At 36.4% G+C, this 26405-nt stretch overlaps 1 protein-coding gene across 2 annotated transcripts in view; it reads right to left on the reverse strand.

Moving 5' to 3' along the window:
* The window catches only part of VPS8 (VPS8 subunit of CORVET complex), a 305525-nt gene that overhangs the window by 114805 nt on the left and 164315 nt on the right, over positions 1–26405 (reverse strand). For both annotated transcript variants that reach the window (XM_082840463.1, XM_082840464.1), the window contains 3 exons: positions 20184–20273; positions 15364–15410; positions 5068–5215 (listed from right to left, as the gene is read on the reverse strand). In XM_082840463.1, coding sequence (XP_082696589.1) covers positions 5068–5215; positions 15364–15410; positions 20184–20273 — 285 coding nt within the window. The remainder of the gene's footprint in view (positions 1–5067; positions 5216–15363; positions 15411–20183; positions 20274–26405) is intronic.

Genomic DNA, 26405 nt, shown 5'->3' on the forward strand with positions numbered 1-26405 from the left:
ACCACATTAACAAACTGAAGAATAAAAACCATATGATCGGGACTTCCCTGGTGGTGCAGTGGTTAAGAATCCACCTGCCAATGCAGAGGACATGGGTTCGAGCCCCGGTCCAGGAAGATCCCACATGCCGTGGAGCAGCTAAGCCCATGTGCCACAACTACTGAGCTCGCGTGCCACAACTACTGAAGCCCATGCACCTAGCATGCTCCACAATAAGAGAAGCCACCACAATGAGAAGCTCGCGCACCACAACCAAGAGTAGCCCCCACTCACCACAACTAGAGAAAGCCCACGGCACAGCAACGAAGACCCAACATAGCCAAAAGTAAATAAATAACCATATGTCATCTCAATAGGTGCAGAAAAAACTTTTGACAAAATTCAACGCCCGTTTATGATAAAAAAAAACTCTCTAGAAAGTGGGCATAGAGGGAACTTACCTCAACATAATAAAGGACATACATGAAAACCACATAGCTAACATCATTCTCAATGGTGAAAAGCTGAAAGCGTTCCCTCTAAGATCAGGAACAAGGCAAGGATAACCACTGTCAACACTTCTATTCAACAAGTTTTGGAAGTCCTAGCCACAGCAATCAGAGAAGAAAAAAGAAATAAAAAGAATCCAAATCGAAAAAGAAGAAATAAGACCATCACTGTTTGCAGATGAAATGATACTATCCATAGAAAATCCTAAAGATGCTACCAGAAAACTATTAGAATGCATCAATGAATTTGGTTAAGTTGCAGGATACAAAATTAATACACGGAAATCTTTTTCATTCTTATACATAACAATGAAAGATCAGAAAGAGAAATAAAGGAAAGAATCTCATTTACCATCACATCAAAAAGAATAAAATAACTAGGAATAAACCTACCTAAGGAGTCAGAAGACCTATACTCTGAAAACTATAAGATGCTGATGAAAGAAATCGAAGATGACACAAACAGTTGGAAAGATATATCATGTTCTTGGATTGAAAGAATCAATATTGTCAAAATGACTATACTACCCAAGGCAATCTACATATTTAATGCAATCCCTTTCAAATTACCAATGGCATTTTTCACAGAACTAGAACAAAAAATTATAAAATTTATATGGAAACACAAAAGACCCCAAAGAGCCAAAGCAATACTGAGAAAGAAAGACGAAGCTGGAGGAATCAGACTCCCTGACTTCAGACTACAGTACAAAACAACAGAAATCAAAACAGTATGGTAGATCAATGGAACAGGATAGAAAGCCCAGAAATAAACCCATGCAGATATGGTTAATTAATCTACAACAAAGGAGGCTAGACTATACAATGGACAAAAGACAGTCTCTTCAGGAAGTGATGCTGAGAAAACTGGACAGCTACATGTAAAAGAATGAAATTAGAACATTCTCTAACACCATACACAAAAATAAACTCAAAGTGGATCAAAGACCTAAATGTAAGACCAGACACTATAAAACTCTTAGGGGAAAACATAGGCAGAACACTCTTTGACATAAATCTTAGCAATATTTTTTTGGCTCTGTCTCCTAGAGTGATGGAAATGAAAACAAAAATAAACAAACAGGACCTAATTAAACTTAAAAGCTTCTGCACAGCAAAGGAAACCATAAACAAAACAAAAAGACAACCCACAGACTGAGAGAAAATATTTGCAAACAAAGTGACTGACAAAGGATTAATCTCCAAAACCTACAAACAGCTCATGCGGCTCTATGCCAAAAAAACAAACAACCCAATCAAAAAATGGGCAGAAGATCAAAACAGAGATTTCTCCAAAGAAGACACACAGATGTCCAAAAAAGCTCATGAAAAGATGCTCAACATCACTAATTATCAGAGAAATGCAACTCAAAACTACAATGAGGTATCACCTCACATAGCTTAGAATGGCCATCATCAAAAAGTCTACAAACAATAAATGCTGGAGAGGGTGTGGAGAAAAGGGAACCCTCCTACACTGTTGGTGAGAATGTAAATTGGTACAACTGCTATGGACAACAGTATGGAAGTTCCTTAAAGAACCAAAAACAGAACTACCATATAATCCAGCAATCCCACTTCTGGCCATATATCCTGAGAAAACCATAATCTAAAAAGATACATGCACCCCAATGTTCGTTGCAGAGCTATTTACAATAGCCAAGACATGGAAGCAATCTAAATGTCCATCAATAGAGGAATGGATAAAGAAGATGTGATACATATATACAATGGAATATTACTCAGCCATAAAAAAGAATGAAATACTGCCATTTGTAGAAACATGGGTCGACCTAGAGATTATCATACTAAGTGAAGTAAGTCAGACAGAGAAAGACAAATATCATATGATGTCACTCATATGTGGAGTCTAATTAAAAAATGATACAAATGAACTTATTTACAAAACAGAAACAGACTCACAGACTTCGAAAACAAACTTATGGTTACCAAAGGGGAAACGTGGGGGCGTGCGGGGGGATAAATCAGGAGCTTGGGATTAACACATACACACTACCGTACATAAAACAGATAACCAACAAGGGCCTACTGTATGACACAGGGAACTCTACTCAATATTCTGTGATATTAATAACCTATATAAGAAAAGAATCTAAAAAAGAATGAATACATGTATATGTATAACTGAATTACTTTGCTGTACATATGAAACTAACACAACATTGAAATCAACTATATTCCAATAAAATTTTTTTTTTAAATTTCCTTTTACAATGTTAACAAAAAGTATCTAAGAACAAATTGAGGAAGATGTGCAAGAGCCTTATGTAAAATATTATATTTTATAACTTTAGTTATAAAATCTCACCAAAGTGGGTAAAAGGCATTTCAAAAAGACAACCATGTTCCTGAATGTGAAGACCATAAGATGTCAATCCTCCCTGAATTAATCTATAAATTCAATGTAGTTTTCATCAAAATCCCAGAAGAATATGTTATTTTTATAGGAATGTGACAATGTGATTCCTAATTTTATGCGAAATAGTAAAAGGCCAAGAGTAGCCAAAGAATTTTAAAGAAAAAGAATGAGGAGGGAAGACTCTTCTTCCAAATAATAAAGCTTATTTTAAAGCTGTGTTAATTAAAATATGTGCCATGGGTATAGGGAAAGACAAATGACCAAAAGAATAGAACAGAATTCACAAAAAGATCTATGTATATTTGGGAGTTTGGTGTACAGCAGTATGGCATTATAAATAAGTGAAGAAAGGACAAGAAAATGCCACATGGACCATTAGCCATCCACATGGAAAAAAAATATAAATCCCTCTCTTGATCTGTTTACAAAAATAAATTCCAGATGGATTAAAAGCCTAAATGAAAAAAGCCAAACTATAAAACTCATATAAGAGGATATCCTTAATGCCATTAAATTAGGAAAGGAAATAAAAGTCACACACACAAAATTTTAACGTTAAAGGAAAAGACTGATAAATTAAAATAGAAGTCACTAAAAACCAAGTTAAAAGACATGCCATAATAGACTGGAAGAAGGCATCTCCAACATATAAAATCAGCAAAGGACTAGAGATCCAGAAATTAGAAAGAACTTCTAGAAATCAGTAACAGAAGGGCAAAACCTCAATAGGAAACTGGGCAAACGACATGAATGGATAATTCAGAGAAAAGAAAACCCAAAGTGTCATTAAAGATATGGAAAGATATGCAATGTTATGAGTAAGCAATGATAATCATCACACTGGCAAAAATTAAGAAGTCTAAAAATACTAGAAATCAGCAAGGATGTGGAAAAACAGCAAATTTCAAATACTGATGATGAGACTGGAAACAAATAAGAAATCAACTTGGCAATATGAACAGAATTAAGCTACTGTATTGTCTAAAGAGTTCCACTTCCAGGCATACTACTTAGAGAAATCTCAGATGGGCACAAAGAAGGTATGTACAAAGATGTCCAAAGTAGCACTGTTTATAATGGCAAAAGATTGGAAACACTCTGAATGTCTGTGAATAGGAAAATATATAAACTGCGGCACAGTCATTCAATAGACTATTATATGATCATTAAAATGAATGAACTAGAGCTATATGTATTAAAAACAAAGATAAAAAATTAATAAAAAAGCAATTTGCAATAGGATATTACTGTATGATACCATTAATACAAATTTTAAAAACATACAGAACTGTACCTTGTGTTATATAGGTAAATTCATATACAGGAAAAATTTTTAAAACGGATGGGAAGGATAAACTTCCCATCTTCAGGTTGGCGGTAACCTCAGGTGAGACATGACAGATAAAGGATGCTTTATTTCCAAAACAAACAACAAAGATCTGAAGCCAGTATGGCAAAACATTAACATCTATAAAGTTGGGTTGGTGGGAACATATGCACCCATTTTGCACATTTCTATGTATTTTGAAATATTTTATAATTTAAAAAATTTTAATTGTGTGGGCAGTTTAGGACATGGATGCAGAAAATACGGGTTACTGTTTCATGAGTATTGATAGCAACAATATAAAGGTAGCTTAAAAACAAATTTTAAACAGGGAACATACTAGCCTCATGGTAGATTAGAATATGTGTGTATGTATACATATGTACATATGTGCATACACACACACACACACACACACACTCATTTCAATTTGGAAACAGGAGAAAACAAGGAAAGAGAATCAAGGCAATGACTGTGTAATTGCCTTCTAGCCTTGTAAGTCACATGGCACAACAGGACTATCTAACCATCAGTGCCTGCAAGTAGAGCTTAGTTTTTCTCTCTTAATATTTTTACTGTATTCCTTTTTCTATGTTTATCCTGTTGGCTAGAATGCCTGTGAAACTTGATGAACAACAATGATGGACATGTGCTGTTTCTGACTCTACTAGAACAAACAGAGAGGCAATAACACAGCAATGCAGAGCATGCACGATGGAGTCAAACTATCTGGGTTCCATCTCTGGTGCTAGCACTTACTAGGTATAAACTTAGCCAACTGATTTAATATATGAATCTCCCTGTGTTCATCTGTAAAATGGTGAGCCATAAAGAAAAGTTTACTCTTGCCTTCTCTACATTACTGGTCTTACCTGAATAGTTTCTTCTAGGCGGTAGCACTCAAGGACTTGCAGTGTCTCTATAACCTGGTTTGGGCTGAACTGACACAACAGCTCAATGAACTGCTCTGTAATACAAGGAGATATCTGCAGCAATTCTTGATTTACATGAATACCTTCCCTGAAAACAGAAAAGGCAAGACAGTAGCATTATTTAATCATACCATAATTAAAGCTACAGGTGAAAAGTGTGTTACCTTAAAACCAAGACTACCTTTTGATCAAGTAAAATCATGAATTAAAAGTCTTAATGTTACTTAGGTTATTAAGGTGAATTATACACTACATCAGAAACATCCTAAATCACAATATTTCTCAATTTACATTGAATAATTAAGGAAATGATATTCAGTGGAGGCTCCTCTAAATCATACCTGAAGTTGTACTGTTGCTCTAAAAGAAACAAAGATGACTCAATTTAGTTTAAACAATTTGATCCATGAGTAACTATACATAATAAGCCATCTTCTAGTCTCAACAACTGTCCCTACTAAACTTCCCTTATAGCACCAATCACATCATGTTGTAATTACTTCTTCAATTATCTATCTTCTCTAAAAGACTATAAATTCTGTGAGGGTAGGCACCAGTACCTTCTCACTAATGAATTCTTAAAGCCTACAACAGTGTCTTCCATGTAGCAAGGGCTAATTATTTGGTTGTTGTTAAAATAAATAAGTGGATGAATAGTAGGTTATACAAAATTTATGGTTCATTTGCCTTGTATGCCAGGCACTCACAAAGCCCACTATTCATAATGCCTCCACAAAAGCTGTGGGAGTATTCGTTTTACCATGGTGGACACTACTGGAACTATTTAGAAAAATCAACTGCAGTTCATTGGAGATATAAGAATCATCTTCTCTCTACCTTCAAAAGAAGTCAGTTTCTTCTGGGAGTCCTATCTTCTCTTCAGAATTTCTCAACTAAAGCTCCTTATATAAAGAACTGGAACAGCATTAGTAACATACAAAAAATTGCTACAAAAACTCCCTACAAACAAAAGTCCAGGACCAGATGGCTTCACTGGGAAATTCTACCAAATGTACAAAGAAGAACATATACCGATCCTTCTCAAACTCTTCCAAAAGACTGAAGAGGAAGGAATACTCCCAAAGACATTCTATGAAGCCACCATCACCCTGATACCAAAACCAGACAAAGACACTACCAAAAAAGAAGATTAAAGGCTTCACCAAAATAATTCACCTGGATAATTCACCAAAATTAAATCTTTGGTGAATATAGATGCAAAAACTCAACAAACATTAGCAAACCGAATCCAACAACACATAAAAAAGGTCATACACCATGACCAAGTTGGATTCATCCCAGGGTCCCAAGGATGGTTCAACACATGCAAATCATCAATGTGATACACCACATCAACAAAAACCACATGATCATCTTAATAGATACAGAAAAAGCATTTGACAAAATTCAACCGCCATTCATGATAAAAACCCTTACAAAATGGGTATAGAGGGAACATATCTCAACATAATAAAAGCTATTTATGACAAACCCACAGCCAATATAATATTCAACAGTGAAAAGCTGAAAGCCTTCCCATTAAAATCTGGAGCAAGGATGCCCACTCTCACCACTTCTCTTCAACATAGTACTGGAAGTCCTAGCCACAGCAATCACACAAGAAAAAGAAATAAAAGGTATTCAAATTGGTAGGGAAGAGGTAAAACTGTCACTGTTTGCAGATGACATAGTTTTCTACTATATATAGAAAACCCTAAAGACTCCACACAACAACTACTAGAACTGATAAATGAATTCAGCAACATAGCAGGATACAAGATTAACATACAGAAATCGGTTGCATGTGTTTACACTAACAATGGAACAGCATAAAGGGAATGTAAAAATTAATACCTTTTAAAATTGCATCATAAGTAAATAAAATATTCAGGAATAAACCCCACCAAGGAGGTGAAAGACTTACATGCTGAGAACTACAAAACATTAATAAAGGAAATTAAAGATGATTCAAAGAAATGGAAAGATATTCCATGCTCTTGGATTGGAAGAATCAGTACTGTTAAAATGGCAATACTACCCAAAGCAATCTACAGATTTAATGTGATCCCTATCAAATTACCCATGACATTTTTCACAAAACTAGAACAAATAAATCTAAAATTTATATGGAACCATAAAAGATTCAGAATTGCCAAGGCAATCCTGAGGAGGCATAACCCTCCCAGACGTCAGATAATACTACAAAGCTTCAGTAATCAAAACAGTGTGGTATTGGCACAAAAACAGACATACAGATCAATGGAACAGATAGAGACCCCCAGAAATAAACCCACACACCTCTGGTCAATTAATATTCAACAAAGGAGGCCAAAAAATAAAATGTGAAAAAGACAGTCTCTTCAGCAAGTGGTGCTGGGAAAGTTGAACAGCTGCATGTGAATCAAAGAAGTCAAAACATACCCTCATGCCACGCACAAAAATAAGCTCAAAATAGCTTAAAGACTTAAATACAAGACGAGACACCATAACTCCTAGAAGAGATCATAGACAAAACATTCCCTGACATAAATTGCACCAATGTTTTCTTAGGTCAGTCTCCCAAGGCAATAGAAATAAAAGCAAAAATAAACAAATGGGACCTAATCAAACTTACAAGCTTTTGCATAGCAAAGGAAACCATAAACAAAAGGAAAAGAAAACCTACAGAATGGGAGAAAATATTTGTGAAGGATGGGACTGACAGGGGCTTAATTCCCAAAATATACAAACAGCTCGTACAACTCAACAACAAAAGAACAAACAGCCCAATCGAAAAATGGAAAGTCAACCACTAGAAAAAGTTTTTTAAAAGAAGTATAATTAATACACTAAGAGAGACAAAAAATGGAATCATATACAAAACACTCAGTTAAAGTCAGAGGAGGCATAAAAATAGTAGGAAACAAACAAAAAGAAACAAAAAACAAGGGTGATGAATAAAAAATAGTATAAACAGAAGAAAGGGTAGGATTTTGTAAAAGCCACAAAGTACCTTAATATGTGTCCTTTTCATTGTAAATAGAAAAATATGGGTATTTGGAAAGATTTCTTTAAATATCAATGAAGCAAAGTTTTTGAAACTTTAGTTTGTAGCACTCACATGCCAGTTTTCATTGTTTCAGAAATTCTAAAAGCAAAGAGCAGACCATTCCAAACTCCTAACAATTGCTCTCATTTTTATTATTAACGTATCAATCTAAATTTCTATTATTAACTAAGCAATTAGTGGGGGCAAAGAATATGGTGAGCATTAAGTTACCTACATCTAACCACATCATCTGATTATCATTCAATCATACACACAAACAGTATGTGTGCATACCGTTTAATGTTATGTATTTTTCCAGTTTAGCATTATTTAAACATTCACATTGCCATGTTTGCCAATTTGGTATTTAATTATGTTCATATACCTTACCATTTATATAGCTATCTCCCCCATCTACTTTTTTAAACAGTTTTTTCACTATATAAATGTTAATACGGATATTTCAATATTAACTACCTTTTTCTTATGGTATTTCCTTAAAATATATTTTCCAAAATGGAATCACTGGATCAAAGCACACGTACAACCTTAGAGCTCTTGATACATATAGATAGAACTATGAAAAGAAAGAAAACAAAGTGGAATAAAAGGGAGGAACACATATTCAAAGGGTGGGCAAAACAACCCTGTGTAGTGTATCCCATGAACAAAAAGTTCAGCACTACTGAGGAATAAAGGGGAAAAGAGAAATGGCAGGATGGAAGAAAATAAGGCTGAACCGATATGCCTGAATAAGATCAAGAAGGGTCTTTTACACCATAAGGAGTTCAGATTTTACCCTGGGTAATGGAAACTAAAAGAACTTTGAGAAGGGGAAAGGGAACACTATCATTATTTGCCTATTTGAAAATGGAAGTAGAAGAATTAAGAAGGCTGGTTAGGAGACCAGCAAAAAAGACCAGAAGAGAGATACTGAGGGCCTGAACCAGAGCGGAGGGGGTGGACAAGAGAAGGACTCACATGTACGAGATATACAAGAGGTACATTGTGATGACTGACTGGTTCTGTGTCGTGTGGCTGAGAAGGTGCAGTGGAGTTGGTAAAGGAAAGTTAAAAATTCATCATCACACCAAGGATTTTATGTAAGACACTTACACTGCAATTGCCTCTGAAGGCAGGGTCCCACCTTATTCACCATTTTATCTCCCATGCCTGTCACAGTGCTTAGTATGCTGTAGTTACTCAGTAAATTTTTAAATAAAATAAATGGGTGGATACAGCCATTTGCTAAGAGAGAAAATAAAGTAGGAGGAACAGGTTTAGACTGAGTATAACTTTGAGTATAATTCTGAGTATAATTTTGAACCATTTCAACCTCTCACACATTGCTTAGCAGATAGCAATCTCATTATAAAGAATTATTAAATTAAGGAATAATGATATAAATGCATGTAAACTATCTATCCATCCATCCATTTACCTAAAAGAAGATTAGTAGATGATGATGTGTTAGGATTTAGAAGGTTGAATTTGAGCTGCTGGCAAAAATACTAACAAAGATAACGATATCTGGTGGTGAGCCTGGCCAAGCAGACGGCACTCACTGAGGTAGGAATGCATTTTTATATGTCAAAGTTCATGAATATATATAATGTTCTATTTTTTTTAACTTTGAAATATGCTATTTCAACACTGTGTCAACATCTTAAAATATCCTTTCAGAATTATCCACAGAAACAGTGACAGATTCAATTTAAATCCAATGTATAACCATTTCCATAATCTATGTTTTGCTCCTTGGCAAAGATACTCATTTCCTTAGCAATGTTCAATTTTTACTTTATTTTGATTAAAGACTTAGAAATACAGTACAATGTTTTATGTGTTTTTTTCCTGCAAGAAAATCATACCATATATTTCAGAGGCCTCCAGGACATTGTTAACAAAGGCTAAATGGACATTACCAAGAAAATTGTACTGAGGAAAATATTGTGACTATAAATACACTTGCATTCTCTTTATTCCTTATGAAGCTCATAGCCCCACAAAAACCATCAGTGTCCTTCGGTATTATCCTTCAAGCATCCCCACTGCACAAAGGACCTGCATCTGGATGTAAGTATATCAGGAGAAGTCCTGTGAGAAATCTTGGCCAGCAGGAATGCACACAGGGAGTGGGCGTGGGGTAGGGCTTTATGTAGCAGTTGTCCCAAAGAAGGGAATTGGAAGAGGATGCAAACCCTTTCTCCCAGGCTGTTGGCCTCAATTCAGGCAAATAATTTGTTTCTGGAGGATTAACCTCCCTCCCTTCAAAACTATCTAATCTTTCTACATACAAATGCCACCAATATCTCTGTAGGTCAATTAATTCTACAGAGGATATTATTTACAGAGCAAAGGTAACTTAAAGAAATTGGATAAAGAAAATAGAGAAATACACATGAGAATTCAACTAGATTATTAGTTCCCTAAAACATGGTGTTGACAAAATAAGTCACTCCTTTAGAAACAACTCAATAAATACATATAAATGTTAAATCAAATGTGCATAAACTACACACACACACACACACAGGAATGAGGATCCTACTAACTCAGGGTTTTGGGGCAAGAGCAAAAAAAGCAATTTTCTGCTATGACACATATATACAAGCAGTCACCATCTCAAAATAACTTTCTTTCATTTTCTCTACTCTCTAGAATGCTGCTATAGGAGCTTCATGAAAGGAAAAAACTGGAAGTTAAAAAAAAATCCTATTGCTTAAGAATAACAGAAAGGGAAGAATCAAAGGCAAAAATAGTCTGAAGTTGTCTGCCAGGGAAAACTGCTAGGCAGTGCCAGTCTACCTATTCTTGATATTCTTTTGTCCCTATTCTTTTGTACCTTTTTCTATACTCCCCTAGTTTCCCACTTCAGTTTTCCCCGTACCTGGAAAGACTCTAATCCTTTACTTGAGATTAGTTAACAGGCGTACTCATTTACAAAGGCTAAAGTGTGATGGGAAATCATTCAGAGACTTAATGTAATCTAGTCCACACAACCTTTCTTCTTACCCTTGAGGTCAAATGGTATTGGAAAAGGGTGTTTTCATCATTGTGTATACTTCATTGTATTCATATGTTAATTGTACACTCCCACTGTAAAGTGTCACATTGACAAGCAATTAGCAATTAGTTGTGATTGTTTTGATTGGGGCATAGAAGAAGGTAATTCTAGATTTAAAAAATCTACCTAGGCACAATACTATATATCCGAGTGTGCTTATAAAGTGTAGAGCTTAAAGAAGTGTGTGCACCCTGCAACCCTTGAAGGAAGAGGACAGAGTGGAAGGAGGCAGAGTTCAAAGGGCATCAAAGACAAACTTTCTATAATTCAAAACTTTGTCTAAGGCAGGCTCAAGAAGCACCTCCTCCTTACCTCCTCTGAACTCAACCTTCTTAACCTTGCTCTCCCCCTCAATACAGAATTCAATGTACGTATTATTAGTGATGGGGTTCAGGACATGCTTCCCCAAAATATGGTATGTTGGCATATTGAATATTTTAAGCTCAAGGAATTTGAGAAATGTCAGGTGCAGGAAGGACTCTCTGCCCTTCCCCTTCTCCTGTGAAGCAGATCATAAGACCATCTTAGGAAAGGTACTCTCTCTTTCTGGAGGAGAGGAGCATCCTTATCTCTGAAAATGGAGGGACACTCAGAGGAATCCAAACAAACGCGTCTTGCTAAGTCCCCCCAGTTTATCATCCTTAGCTCATATCCTTCAGTCCCATCACATTTGCCTATGACTTTCTACCCTTCATCAAACCTAGCACAAAACGCTCAGGTTTAAGTACGTCTTCAGGCCTTCATTTCCTTATGAAGACTCCCGGGTCACGTAAAACACTCAATAAATTTGTATGCTTTTCTCTTCTCAATCTGTCTAGGACACAGAAGGGTAGAAGAAAAAAAATTTTTCCCCTCCCCTCACTGGTATTATTTATTCACATTGTGGGTCAAACAGGCTTTTATGGGTTAGTCTGGGACACCATCATTTAAAATACTGTTTATATAAAAATGATTGTATTGAAATGCCAAACATCAAATTTAAAATAAATTTACAGCATAATCTTAATGGACGCCTCCCTCCTATATAAGACATAAAATAAGAGGATAAAGTATTGGGTTGGCCAAAAAGTACGTTAGGGTTTTTCCATAACATCTTACGGAAAAACCCGAACGAACTTTTTGGCCAATCCAATATGATGGATTCTGGACTGGGACTCTCAAAGCGGAACACTACTAGATTTTTGGCATCCTGGATATGGTGGATCAATTTGAAAGAGTGCTCTTTTTAAAGGTGGAGCTAAAGTTATCTGTCTTGTTAATTCAAGGTTCTGTTAAAGAAAAACTTATCCATGATGCTTGTTAAAACAGTAAAGAATTTATTCGGACTCTCATGATAGGGAACACTACAATGGTGTATTGCAGTAAAGGAGAGAGACTGGGCTCAACTCAAATACAACAAGAAAAAGTAGAGATTATAGCCATGGGGTGGGAGTGGGGCAGTCAATGGATGGAGAATTACTAGGAGGGTAGGATAATTCTTTGAAAAACTGACCTAACAGAATTCTTGCTGAAGGCAGGCCAGGATGATCACATATTACCTGGGTGTGTGTATGTGTGTGTGTGTGTGTGTGAGAAATTTGGACAGATATCAAGGCTGATCATATATTGAGGGTGAGGATTCTAGCTAAACTGACTTAGCAGGATTCTTGCTAAAAACAGACTCTACAAAAACAGAGATGGAAGCCCAAGGTCAGACCTAGTGGAGCAGAGGGCTCAGAGGAGGCTGACTAAAGTTTGGTCAAGGGGAGAATCTCTGTCAACTCTTCATTTCTCTAGGCTAAAGCAGAGCTGGCCATTTAGCTGTTGTCAAGAGCGAGGACATTCCGGGTCATATTGGTTTTGGGAGAGAGGGAAGAGTCAGGACTGTGGGTGCACTGCTTCTCTCTGAAGTAGGTGAGAGAGGGCCTTGCAGCTGAACTGATATGACAGAAAGGAATAATGGGTGACAAGTTAACTTAGAGTTAATTATCCTGGGTTGGAGTTAGTTTAGGGAGATAAAATACACCGAGTAAATGTAAAATTATTCGTGGTTCGCTAGTGAACAAAACAACTTTCATAGTACTTCTAAAGGATCTTACCTATAACATATTTACAATCTAGGTATAGGTAATAACAGAGCAAGACTTTCCATGGAAGACCTCTGATACTCTTGTGATTTGCCATTTTTATTACTGTGAAGTTTAACTAAATTCAATATCAAAGCAAATGACTATATTGATATTTATATTACCTAATACTTTTTCTTAATTAAAAAAATTAAGATTTGGTCACCATTGTCTTCTGTACTTTGTTACATGTGAGAAAGGTCGAGTTCAAAGATGAGCTTCTCTGTCCTTCCAGCCTGAGTCTCTCCAGGTAGGATGGATGGAGAACAAGGACTTGGTTAAAATAAATTATCCTAGGGGAAGAGGAGTCAGGTCCTAAGAGAATGGATCTGACACTGGAGGAAGCAAAAGAGGAACAGAAGGAATTTTGCTATGGGAAAAAAGGTACAGGGGCTGCAGAGAAAGGGCAGGGCCCTCCTTCCTCTTCCATCTAGCTCAGTCCTCCTCGGCCCCCTCCCCCTTCTCTCAGCTCCACCCCCAGCTCCCCCATCCTTCTCCCAGCTCTCTTCCTTCCCTCTTACCCCTAACCCTAATTCTAAGGTATCTCCTAGTTAATTCTAGGGGTAGACTAGGGCCCAAACTGGATCTGAGGGAAGTACAAATGATTCATAAAAATAAAAATAGATGTCTAGCTTCAGTAATTTCTGAGAACAGGGAATTAAAGCACAGATACTTTGAAAAGGTATTGAACTGAAGTTCAGGAGGGTATGGAGTCAGACTGCTCTTCTCAACATCTGCATATGCACATCTGTATGACTAAATTTAAATGAACCGTAGCCTGCTTAAGGTTTAAATGACTGAAATTTCAAAAAATTATTACAATCCACAAAACTCCTGGTATTTTGGTATTTAAAAATAGCACAGAATACTAGAATAACCAAAACGTTCTATTTTTATAATATTATCTCTAAAGTAAGTATATGACCATTTCCAATGGCTAGTGTACATTTTAATGCAACTTAAAAATTTGTATGTGTGATGTGAAAGCTATGTCACCCTGGAATATTACATTTAGGCCAGTGATGCTTAACTCTAGAAGTATATCACAATGATTCTGTGGGGTTGGGGCCAGGCAACTATATTTTCTAAAATTTCTTAGGTTATTCTGACACACAATTCTGGTTAAGAGTGACTGTCTTAGAGGATGTTAAATACTACACTCAGCTCCCAGTGTACTCCACGTTGTCACAGGAAGACGTTAAGATCTCACATATGGAGCTACTTTGCTAACAAATCCATTACTAATTTCATCATCTCCTTGGGTTAGTTTTTATTTGATGAGTACTACAGCAGCACTTAAAAAAACATTTAACCTTTCCTTCTCACACCTCCAGGAAAGTTATTTAAAACTAAACAATTCAAATAAAAGTTTAAAAGGTAATACAGGGCTTCCCTGGTGGTGCAGTGGTTGAGAGTTCGCCTGCTGATGCAGGGGACATGGGTTCGTGCCCCGGTCCGGGAAGATCCCACATGCCGCGGAGCGGCTGGGCCCGTGAGCCATGGCCACTGAGCCTGTGCGTCCAGAGCCTGTGCTCCGCAACGGGAGAGGCCACAACAGTGAGAGGCCCGTGTACCGAAAAAAAAAAATAATAATAATAAAAATAAAATAAAATAAAAGGTAATACATTTAGAGGTGGGCTGGGAACTAGGTGTTTACTTTGAAAAGTAAAGCTATCAATCTACAGCATGGAAAAAGGAATCAGAAGGAGTGATGCTACCAGAGACAGCGGAAGCTAGATGGTCATCAAATTCTTCCTGAAACATGTCCTCATGGCACACCTTCATTATTTTCTTTACATTGATAACAACTCATCATGTATGCTCATGTTCAAATGGAAACAAAAGTATTCCTTCAAGATGTAATCAATTTTCCAATCATGTATTTAGAATAATCTCTGTAACTATTACTCCTGCTAATATTAAAAATCAAGAGCTGACTATACTATTTGGATATCATGAGCCAGTTTCTTCAACTCAATTTATTTCCTTTGATTTCTCATCTATGTATTATGAAAAACTAAATTTTATTAACATACCTTGGGTCAAGAAGACTCCTCAAAAATTTGAAAAGCAAAACCTGGTTCTGAAGAGAAAAACAATAAAAAATACAATTAAATATTAAAACAAATTCTTCAAACTATGCCATGGTAAATAACTCTAGAATATCCCTTTAAAAAGCACACACACATATGACTACTTCCATTATGCCCTCTGTACAGATCTAAGGAATTCTAAAGAACCATTTGGAGGTCATTTTCTCTCAGTAATTCTAATCATTGTCACATACTCAATTTTGAGAGTAGAAGAAATTCAAACACCTTGGTTATTGGTACCCCACCCCTGCCAAAAAAAAAAAAAAAGGCCCTCTATTGAGACTAATCCCTTAACAGTTCCCAGCATGAAGACCCTTGGAATGGCAGGTGCTCTGAACTGCTCTGGCTACAATGACGGGTACACACTGCCTCACCTGGTCCTCCTTGTGACAACAGCCAACTGTGAGACAGTTAATCTAGGTGCGGTGGGAGGCTGAGGCCCAAACAACAACCAGTACCAAAAAAGCTCACTAACTCCTCAATATAATCAACTACAGAAGAGATGGCAAACAGGTTAGCAACTAATATGCAAAACGTCTGGCTTCTGTTTCTTCCACTTTTTAGCTATGTGACTTTGTGTAAGTCACTGACTCTCGTAAGCCATTTGGTTTACTTATGTGAAAAAGAGAACACCAATATCTTCTCTTCCTCCTGCACAGGACAGAGGTGAGAATTAAGTGAGATAAATCTTAGAATACTATATGAATATTAATAATGTTTCTAAGTTCTTAAGAAAGCTAAGCAAAAATTATTATAGTTTTGTTTTCCTTTTTTCTTTATTTTTTGACACATTCTACTTCACCTATAAAAAGCAGGGGATCTCAAAACCAAAAAGGATTAGTGTCATTTAGAATATAACATTTTAAATATATTTATCAGTCTTTGATTTTCTATCTTTTTCCTGGCCTATCACTTTGTTTTATTTTACATGGCTTTCCTTCTGGTTATACCTTAATATTCTGGCTTATTTTTCATTTCAAGAATTCTGAAAATAATTGGTCGGAGGCATATTTCTTGCCATCAAAAGTGAAGGTAATTTATAAAATTTGTGTGGGATTCTTATACAATCAATAAAGCTCTGCAATAAAAAAAAATTTCATTTCTTTAAAAGGAATGTGTAAGACTCCACAAATAGTCCATGGTCAAGAGTCACCTTTTTTTGGTGTGTAAATTATTTCAGCTTTTATATATTTGTCTAATGAATGACATTATATTCATTTACCTAGTCTCTCTACCTCTAAATATTTTAAAGCCTGTAGGAAAAAGAAAATCCTGCAATGGATAATCTTACATTTTTTAAAAAAAATGTAGATCTAGTTTTTTTGTTTGTGTGTTTGTTGTTTGTTTGTTTTGTTTTTTAATATTTATTTATTTATTTGGCTGTGCCAGGTCTTCATCGTCACATGCGGGATCTTTAGTTGCAGCATGAGGGCTCTTAGTTGCGGCATGCGGGATCTAGTTCTCTGACCAGGGATTGAACCTGGGCCCCCTGCGTTGGGAGCAAGAAGTCTTAACCACTGGACCACCAGGGAAGTCTGATAATTTTATATTTTAAATGACAATAACATCACTATAGACAAGAAGATTCATCAAAATTGCTGACTTTTAAAAGGCGGAGATGCTCTGTGGGTTGAGAGTAGTTTTAGCAGAAATGTACCCCCCTCACTAGAATGGACTGGATGACCCTCCATGTACTTCCTCAGGATCCTGGGCAGTCCTCTATCATCATTCAAGTCAAACTATTCTACAATTATCTTTTGGCTTATCTGTCTTCTTGAGCACAGGGATACATTTACAGTTGACCCTTGAAGAGCACAGATTTGAACTGAGTGGGCTGACTTACACGTGAATTGTTTTCAATAAATATATTGGAAAAAATTTGGAAGATTTGCAACAATTTGAAAAAACCTGCAGGCTAACCACATAGCCCAGCAATAGTGAAAAAATTAAGAAAAAGTTAGGTATGTCATGAATGCATAAAATATACGTAGATACTAGTCTATCCTTACATAGGCATGAGTGATAATAAATATAAAATATGCCTCTCTCTCTCCCCCTCTCTAGTAATTGGAGAAACTGCATGTCAACCCACCATCACATGTGTTTTTTTAAAAAAGTAACAATGTTTCCAATACTGTATCATGAATATGACTGTAATACTGTATGCTATAAAAATTTTATAACAATTCACTCATTGGTGTATACGTTAGGCTACTGTGAAGCAATCATATCAATTACACTAGACTACCATAGAGCAAACATTTGCTTTTTCATTATCAATGTATGAATTGTTATACCTGTAAATAAATACAAATTTCTTTTTCACATCTTTTCATTTTTGATGTCTAGTGTTAGTAATATGTATAACAGTACGTTGTTTAAGACAATATTGATATGGGTACTGACAGACAGATGATTCATCTTATAAAAAGATGACATAAATGTACAGTATTGATAAGTTTAGTTCAGTACTGTAAATGTATTTTCTCTTCCTTATGATTTTAATAATATTTTCTTTTCTCTAATTCACGTATTCTAAGAATACAGTATGTAATACATATAACATACAAAGCATGTGTTAATTGACTGTTTCTGTTATGGTAAGGCTTCCAGCCAACAGTAGGCTATTAGTAGTTAAGCTTTTGGTTAAGTCAAAAGTTATACAAGGATTTTTGACTGCACTGGGGTTGGCACCCCTAACCCCCGCATTGTTCAAGGGTCAACTGTATATGTTTTTGTATCCTTAGCACTTTATCGTGGTTTTGGCCCACAGCAGGTACATAAATATTTATTGAATTAGTGGATGAGTCCTTATCTTGATTTAATGGACTTCATCATGCTGGACAACCAACCCTACATCTGGGAGTCAGTTTTAACTCCACCCATCACATTCAACTAATTTCCAAGCCCTATACATTTTATTTCACAAACGTATCTTCGACCTGTCCTCTCCACTGCCACTGCTTTCATCCTGTCCTCACTGTTTTTTGCCGAGACCTTTTGCCTTCCAACTGGTCTAACTGTTCTCTCCTCCATCTGCTCTCTTTGCCAGTCCATTCTCCATACTACAGAATTAATTTTCTATAAAATGAATCTAATGGTATAATTCCTTTGCTTAAAAAACTTCAGTAATTCTCCAGCACACAGAAGATATAGCACAATTTCTTAGCATTACATATAAGATTGTTCAATATCAGCCCCAAAAGTCTAATTCCCAGTCTCTATACTTTTAACTCCTTCCCTCCAATATACCTTTGTAAGCTTAATCTGATGCTTCTTCCAACATCGTCTTTACCACATCATCCTCTGAATATGCATGTTGCTTCAAGACTTCATCAAGTCCTTACATACCCAGAACCCTTTATCTAGAATGCCCTTCCCAATTCTCTGCCTAGAAGACTGATAACCAATTATTCAAGACCCAGTTCAGGCATATGTGGGAACTCTTGTCTGCTTCTCTCACACAGTCTGTCACTCTCTCCTCTTATTCCTACAGCACTTTTTTACATATGTCTGGTGTACAGCTTATAACACTGTGCTGTGGTTATATAAGTGCTTCTCTGTTCCACAGGAAAAATTAAGAAAAAGACTGTATTCTTATTTGTGCCCCCCAGAGCCTACTATACTGTGGGGTACAGAGTGGCACCACGGTACTGTGTAAATGAATGAATTCCACATCTCTTGTCTCATGTCAGCTGCCTCCCACTCACTGCTTTGGTTTCCTTCTTGCATACCTAAGCCCTACTACTATTACTGCTACTTGAGGACTCTGGGTTGTGCTACATGTTCCTGTAATTGTCCTTTTCCCTATCTCTATCACTTGTGGCCATAATGGTAATAAGCAAAACTCACTACTAGCACTGCCACAGTAGTGACAAGTGAAATACTAGGTCCATTAAATAGTACTTCAAACTGAGCATCTCAATATTCAGCATTAATATACCTGTATTCTGGTTAAGATTTTCCGAGAAAAATTCTAAATAGTCAGCATTGGGACTTCCCTGGTGGCGCAGTGGTTAAGAATCCACCTGACAATGCAGGGGACATGGGTTCGAGCCCTAGTCTGGGAAGATCTCACATGCCCCAGAGCAACTAAGCCCATGTGCCACAACTACTGAGCCCAAGTGCCACAGCTACTGAAGCCCATGGACCTAGAGCCCGTGCTCTGCAACAAGAGAAGCCACCGCAATGAGAAGCCCGCACGCCGCAACGAAGAGTAGCCCCCGCTCGCCGCAACTAGAGAAAGCCCGCTCGCAGCAACAAAGACCCAACGCAGCCAAAAATAAATAAATAAACAATAAAATAAATTTTAAAAAATAGTCAGCATTAACCCAGTAGGAGGATGACAAATGTCTGAATAAACAACATGAACCCTGAAGAGAATATGGTTGCAGTCACTATAGCAAAAGATATGGAGAGGTGGGGGGATGGGGGGAGAGGACCCTCTGTGGATTATGATTTCTAGGTAACTACAGGTTGTATTTCCAAAAATATTTCTGTGATGTTAATATTTGTTATGCACAAAGATGAACTCCCTCATTTCTAGACTCAGAGCTTATCACACAATTGCTTCCAAATACACACACACACACACACACACACACACACACACACACACACAAACACACACACAATGTGTAGAAAATGCTATTAAAAGACAACTATCAACTGAAGAAATCACTATAGTCAAAAGTTCTTAGGTGGATATTCAATAATTGTCTCTCCACTAGATGTTTCTTCCCAGTATATTTTGTGAAGTTTACCTGAAGTTTTTTAATGACTGTTTCAATCTGTTCAGAAAAGTGAGTAGCAACCAGCTCTGCAGCTTTACAGGGCTTCAGGGACACAAGCTCCTGTAATGAAAGAAAAATATAAAATAATCTTCAATGTTAAAGTTAAATAGAATTTCCACAGACGTGAAGTATGATCACCTATCTCAATATTTTCATGAGCTTCTACACTGCATTTCAGGAAACCTCAATAAAGGGCCACAATTTAAAGACATATTGCAAATGAGTAAAATTAGAAAAGCATCATGTAAAAAATCAGATTTTGATATGAAAGGTAATTCAGAATTCTTAGAAAATGAAAGCACTAAAATTCTGGATTTAGGCCATGATATCTACAGGATGAATGGAAGGAACAAAAGCTTCCCGAATTCTCTGCCAGTGAATTTACCCTTGAGCTTAAAGTAATAACTTAAAGAAATGGAAAAAAAAAAGAACATAGCTGTAATTTCTCTAGCTAAGAATTCTAAAACTTTACCTCTGATGCCTGGTAGATTTTGAAACCAGAGGTGTCTTAAGAAATCAACTTCAGGTCATAAGTCTTAAATGAAACTAAGAGGTTGACCACTGTTAAGAAGACCTATTTCTGTCAAATCTAAGACTTCCAACCTGCCCTCTCCTGAACTTTCCTAGACACTACAGGCTTTCCTTTTCTTCTTGAAACTCTCTTCTTGGTTTCTGTGATCCTATTCTACCTTTTCAATTGCATGTTCCATGGCTAAAATGCCAAGACTGGCTATAGATCAACATATTATATTGTCAAATAAAAATAAGACAAGTTATTGTGATGGCAACATTTGTGATATGTATCTAATAATTTTGTGTTAGTATGTGCATATTAATAATACTTAGCTGACACAAGTTACTGTAGTTCAAACTACTTTTATACAATACATCTCAAAACAGAGAAGGCACAACTAATCAATATCACATATGAAAAGGGGGATATTACTACTGATCTTCAGGCATTAAAAAGATAAACTATTATGAATTAATTTATGTTGAAGATTTAAATATTTAGTCGAAATGGATAAATTCCTAGAAAAATATAATTTAATAAACTGATGTAAGAAATAGAAAACAAGGGCTTCCCTGGTGGTGCATTGCTTAAGAATCCACCTGCCAATGCAGGGGACATGGGTTCGAGCCCTGGTCCGGGAAGATCCCACATGCCGCAGAGCAACTAAGCCTGTGCGCCACAACTACGGAGCCTGTGCTCTAGAGCCAGCATGCCACAACTACTGAAGCCTGTGTGCCTAGAGCCTGTGTTCGGCAACAAGAGAAGCCACTGCAATGAGAAGCCCGCGCACCGCAACAAAGAGCAGCCCCTGCTCACCGCAACTAGAGAAAGCCTGTGTGCAGCAACAAGGACCCAATGCAGCCAAAAAGAAATAAATAAAAGAAATAAATTAAAAAAAAAAGAAATAGAAAACATGCATTCATTTTTAACCACTAAAGAAACTGAATGAATAGTCAAAAATCTTCCCATATGAAACACTACAGGCCCAAATAGCTTCACTGGTAAGTGCCCAGCAATCATTTAAGGAAGAAATAATTCCAATACCAATTAATCTCTTACAGAGAATAGAAAAAAGGAAGCTACCTTAGCTCACTGTATAAGGCTAGCAAAATTTTGATACCTAAACTCAGTAGAACAACATAAGAAAGGAAAGGAAAATTATAGATCAGTCTTAATTGTGAACACTAATAAATAAAAAGAAATCCAACAATATACAAAAAAGAAAATATATCAGATTCAAGTTGCATTTACCCATAGAATTCAAGGCTGATTTAATATCAATAAAATTTATGACAAAAATAGAATAAGGGAGAAAAGATGATAAAATTCATTCATGAGAAAACTGTCAGCATAGTAGAAACAGAAGACTTCCCTAAAAATCTTTACAGTAAACATTGTACATGTTAGAAATAAAAATTTTTAAATATCATTAATAGGCTTCCCAGGTGGCACTGTGGTTGGGAGTCTGCCTGCCAATGCAGGGGACATGGGTTTGAGCCCTGGTCTGAGAAGATCCCACATGCCACGGAGCAGCTAAGCCTGTGTGCCACAACTACTGAGCCTGCACTCTAGAGCCTGCGAGCCACAACTACTGAGCCCGCGTGCTACAACTATTGAAGCCTGCACACCTAGAGACCATGCTCCGCAACAAGAGAAGCCACCACAACGAGAAGCCCACGCACCGCAAGGAGAGAGTAGCCCCCGCTCGCTGCAACTAGAGAAAGCCCGCGTGTAGCAACGAAGACCCAAAGCAGCCATAAATAAATAAAATAATTTAAATAAACAAAAATAAAAATATCATTAACAATAGCACTGTTATGCTAAAATATATGAAGTTGTGACAGTAAATCTAACAGTAGATGAAAAGTCTCTACAGAAGAAATTATAAAACTTTATAAAAAGTTATTCCATAAACGGTTATACCAAATGGTCATAAGGTGGAAGACTCATAATGTAAAGATGTCAATTAAATTAAAAATGATTGAAAGATTCAATGTAATCCTTGTCAGAATCATAAGGTTAGAAATTTCTTTTGGTGGAACTTGACAAGCTGATTCTAAAATGAATTTGGAAGTAAACAGCCAATACTCTCTGAAAAAACATTAAGATTTATTATAAAACCACAATATTTCAAGTAGTGTGGTACATGTAGAGACGAAGACCAATCAAACAGAAGAGAGACCAGAAAGAGACAAAACACAGAGATCCTTGGTATACTTATGATAAGGTAGCACTGCTGAGCTTTTAAAACAATTGTTGCTAGCACATAGATCAATGGAACAGGACAGAAAGCCCAGAAATAAACCCACGCACTTATGGTCAATTAAACTACAACCACGGAGGGAAGAATATACAATGGAGAAAAGACAGTCTCTTCAGTAACTGGTGCTGGGAAAACTGGACAGCTACATGTAAACGAATGAACATAGACAATTCTCTAATACCACATACAAAATAAACTCAAAATGGATTAAAGACCTAAATGTAAGACCAGATACTATAAAACTCCTATAGGAAAACACAGACAGAACACTCTTTGACATAAATCATAGCAATATTTTTTTGGAGCTATCTCCTAGAGTAATGGAAACAAAAGCAAAAATAAACAAATGGGACTTAATCAAACTTACAGACTTTTGAACAGCAAAGGAAACCATAAACAAAATGAAAAGACAACTTACAGAATGGGAGAAAATATCTGCAAATGATATGACCAAAAAGGGATTGATTTCCAAACAGCTCATACAGCTCAATATAAAAAAAATTGAAAAATGGGCAGGAGACCTAAATAGACATTTCTCCACAGAAGACATACAGATGGCCAGCAGGCATATGAAAAGATGTTCAACATGGCTAATTATTAGAAAAATGCAAATCAAAACCACAGTGAGGTATCACCTCACAGATCAGAATAGCCATCACCAAAAAGTCTACAAACAGTAAATGCTGGAGAGGGTGTGGAAAAAAAGGAACCTCCTACACTGTTGGTGGGAATGTAAATTGGTGCAGCCATTATGGAAAACAGTACGGAGTTTCCTCAAAAAACTAAAAATAGAACTACCATATGATCCAGCAATCCCACACCTAAGCATATACCAGAAAAAATGAAAACTCTAATTCAAAAAGATACATGCACCCCAATGTTCATAGCAGCACTATTTACAATAGTCAAGACATGGAAGCAACCTAAACGTCCACAGACAGATGAATGGATAAAGAAGATGTGGTATATATATATATACAGTGGAATATTACTCAGCCATAAAAAAGAATGAAATAATGCCATTTGCAGCAACATGGATGGACCTAGAGATTATAATACTAAGTGAAGTAAGTCAGACAGAGAAAGACAAATATATATCACTTGTACGTGGTATCTGAAAAAAAAATACAAAGGAATTTATTTACAAAACAGAAATAGACTCACATACATACATAGGAAACAAACATACATACACAGAGAACAAACTTATGGAAGGTGGGAGGGATAAATTAGGGATTTTGGATAAACAGATATATACTACTATATATAAGATAAATAAATAACAAGGACCTACTATATAGCATAGGGAACTATATTCAAATATAGTTTATATATTCAAATATATTAAAATATCTTGTAATAACCTATAATGGAAAAGAATCTGAAAAAGAAAAATATATATATATGTATAACTGAATCACTTTGCTGTACACCTAAAACATTGTAAATCAACTATACTTCAATTTTTAAAAAGGAGGAAAAAAGGAAAAAAAACTTGCTGGAGAACTGGGCATCCATATTTTTAAAAATTAATTGGGGGGCTTCCCTGGTGGCGCAGTGGTTGAGAGTCCGCCTGCCGATGCAGGGGGCGCGGGTTCGTGCCCCGGTCAGGGAAGATCCCGCGTGCCGCGGGGCGGCTGGGCCTGTAAGCCATGGCCGCTGAGCCTGCGCGTCCGGAGCCTGTGCTCCACAACGGGAGAGGCCACAACAGTGAGAGGCCCGCGTACCGCAAAAAAAAAAAAAAAATAATTGGATCCCCACCTCAAATCATATACAAAAGTGGATTCAGGTGGATCTAAGATTTATAGATGAAACAAAAAACAAGAAAGCTTTTAGACAATAATATAGGACTTCTTCAGTACCGAAGGAAAAAATTGATTATTCTGACTACTTAAAAAAAAAAAATCTTTTCTTAAAAAGAACCATAGAAAAAAAGCCACAGAGTAGAAGATATTTGCAACATGTATCACTGAAAAAAAGACTAACATCCAGGATACATAAAGAACTCCTACATCAACGAGTACAAGGTACATTCTAACAGAAAAATAGGCAAAAGACTTGAACAGGGACATCACAGAAAGGAAATTTAAACAGCCAATAAATACAAATCTATCAATCCCATTAGTAATTAAGGATATGTAAATTTAAAACATAATGAAATATCATTATTCATCCACTAGACAGACAAAATTTTAAACTCTAGCAAGAATATAGAGTCAATGGAAAATCTCACACAATGCTGGCATCTGCTTAAGTTTAATATATTTATCCCAGTTAATTGGCAACTACAGACCCTAGAACAGAGATTATCAAATGTTAACATGCATCAAAATCACCAGCAGGGCTTCTTAAAATGTACTGCTGGGCCCTGCCCCCAGACTTTCTGATTCAGTAGGTCTGAGGTGAAGACTTAAACTGCATTTCTATCGAGTTCTCAGCTGATGCTGTAATGTTGTACCAGGGATCAAACTGAGAACGACTGTTCTAGAGAAATGCATGTGGTAGCTGTGTTCAGGATGCATATGTAAGCATGATCCTGGATGGACTACTTTTAATAGTCAAAAACTAGAAACAACTGAAATGTCCATTAACAGTATAATGGATAGACTGTGATATACTTGTAAAATTTAACACTATACAGTAATAAAAATGAACTAGCTACAAACAATAAAATGTATAAATTTCTCAAAATATTAAGAAAAAGAAAATACAGAGTATAACTCCATTTATATAAAGTTCAGAAACAGGCAAAACAAAAATACATATTTTTAGGGGTGCAGGCAGGTGCAATAACAATATATAAAAGTGCAATAAATTATCAGAAGAACGAGGATAATGAATATATTAGTAAGGCAGTGAATTGTGATAAGAAAAGGATACATGGGAATAGTCTGGGATACTGGAAATAACTATTTCTGGGATGTTGGTTTTTTAATTTTTTTATTAAACTGTACTTTTAAACTTTTAAACTGTACTTTTAAATCTTTTTATTTAAACTGCACTTTTTTGTTTTTTATATTTCAAAATCAAAAATATTTTTTAAAATCTCATGAAACGTGTGTTGTCCATATTGGAAAAAACATCTTTACCAGAGATTCTTTTTTTTTTTTTTTTTTGTTTTGTTTTGTTTTGTTTTTTTTTTGCGGTACTCGGGCCTCTCACTGTTGTGGCCTCTCCCGTTGCGGAGCACAGGCTCCGGACGCGCAAGCTCAGCGTCCATGGCTCACAGGCCTAGCCGCTCCGCGGCACATGGGATCTTCCCGGACCGGGGCACGAACCCACGTCCCCTGCATCGCAGGCGGACTCTCAACCACTGCGCCACCAGGGAAGCCCCTACCAGAGATTCTTTACCTGAAATCTACAGACCCAATCTAAGAATGTCTTTTAGGGAGTCTGTGGATCCCTGAAATAGCAA

This window comes from Leucopleurus acutus (assembly GCF_964270905.1).
Source record: "Leucopleurus acutus genome assembly, chromosome: 5".
Taxonomy (NCBI): Eukaryota; Metazoa; Chordata; class Mammalia; order Artiodactyla; family Delphinidae; genus Leucopleurus; species Leucopleurus acutus.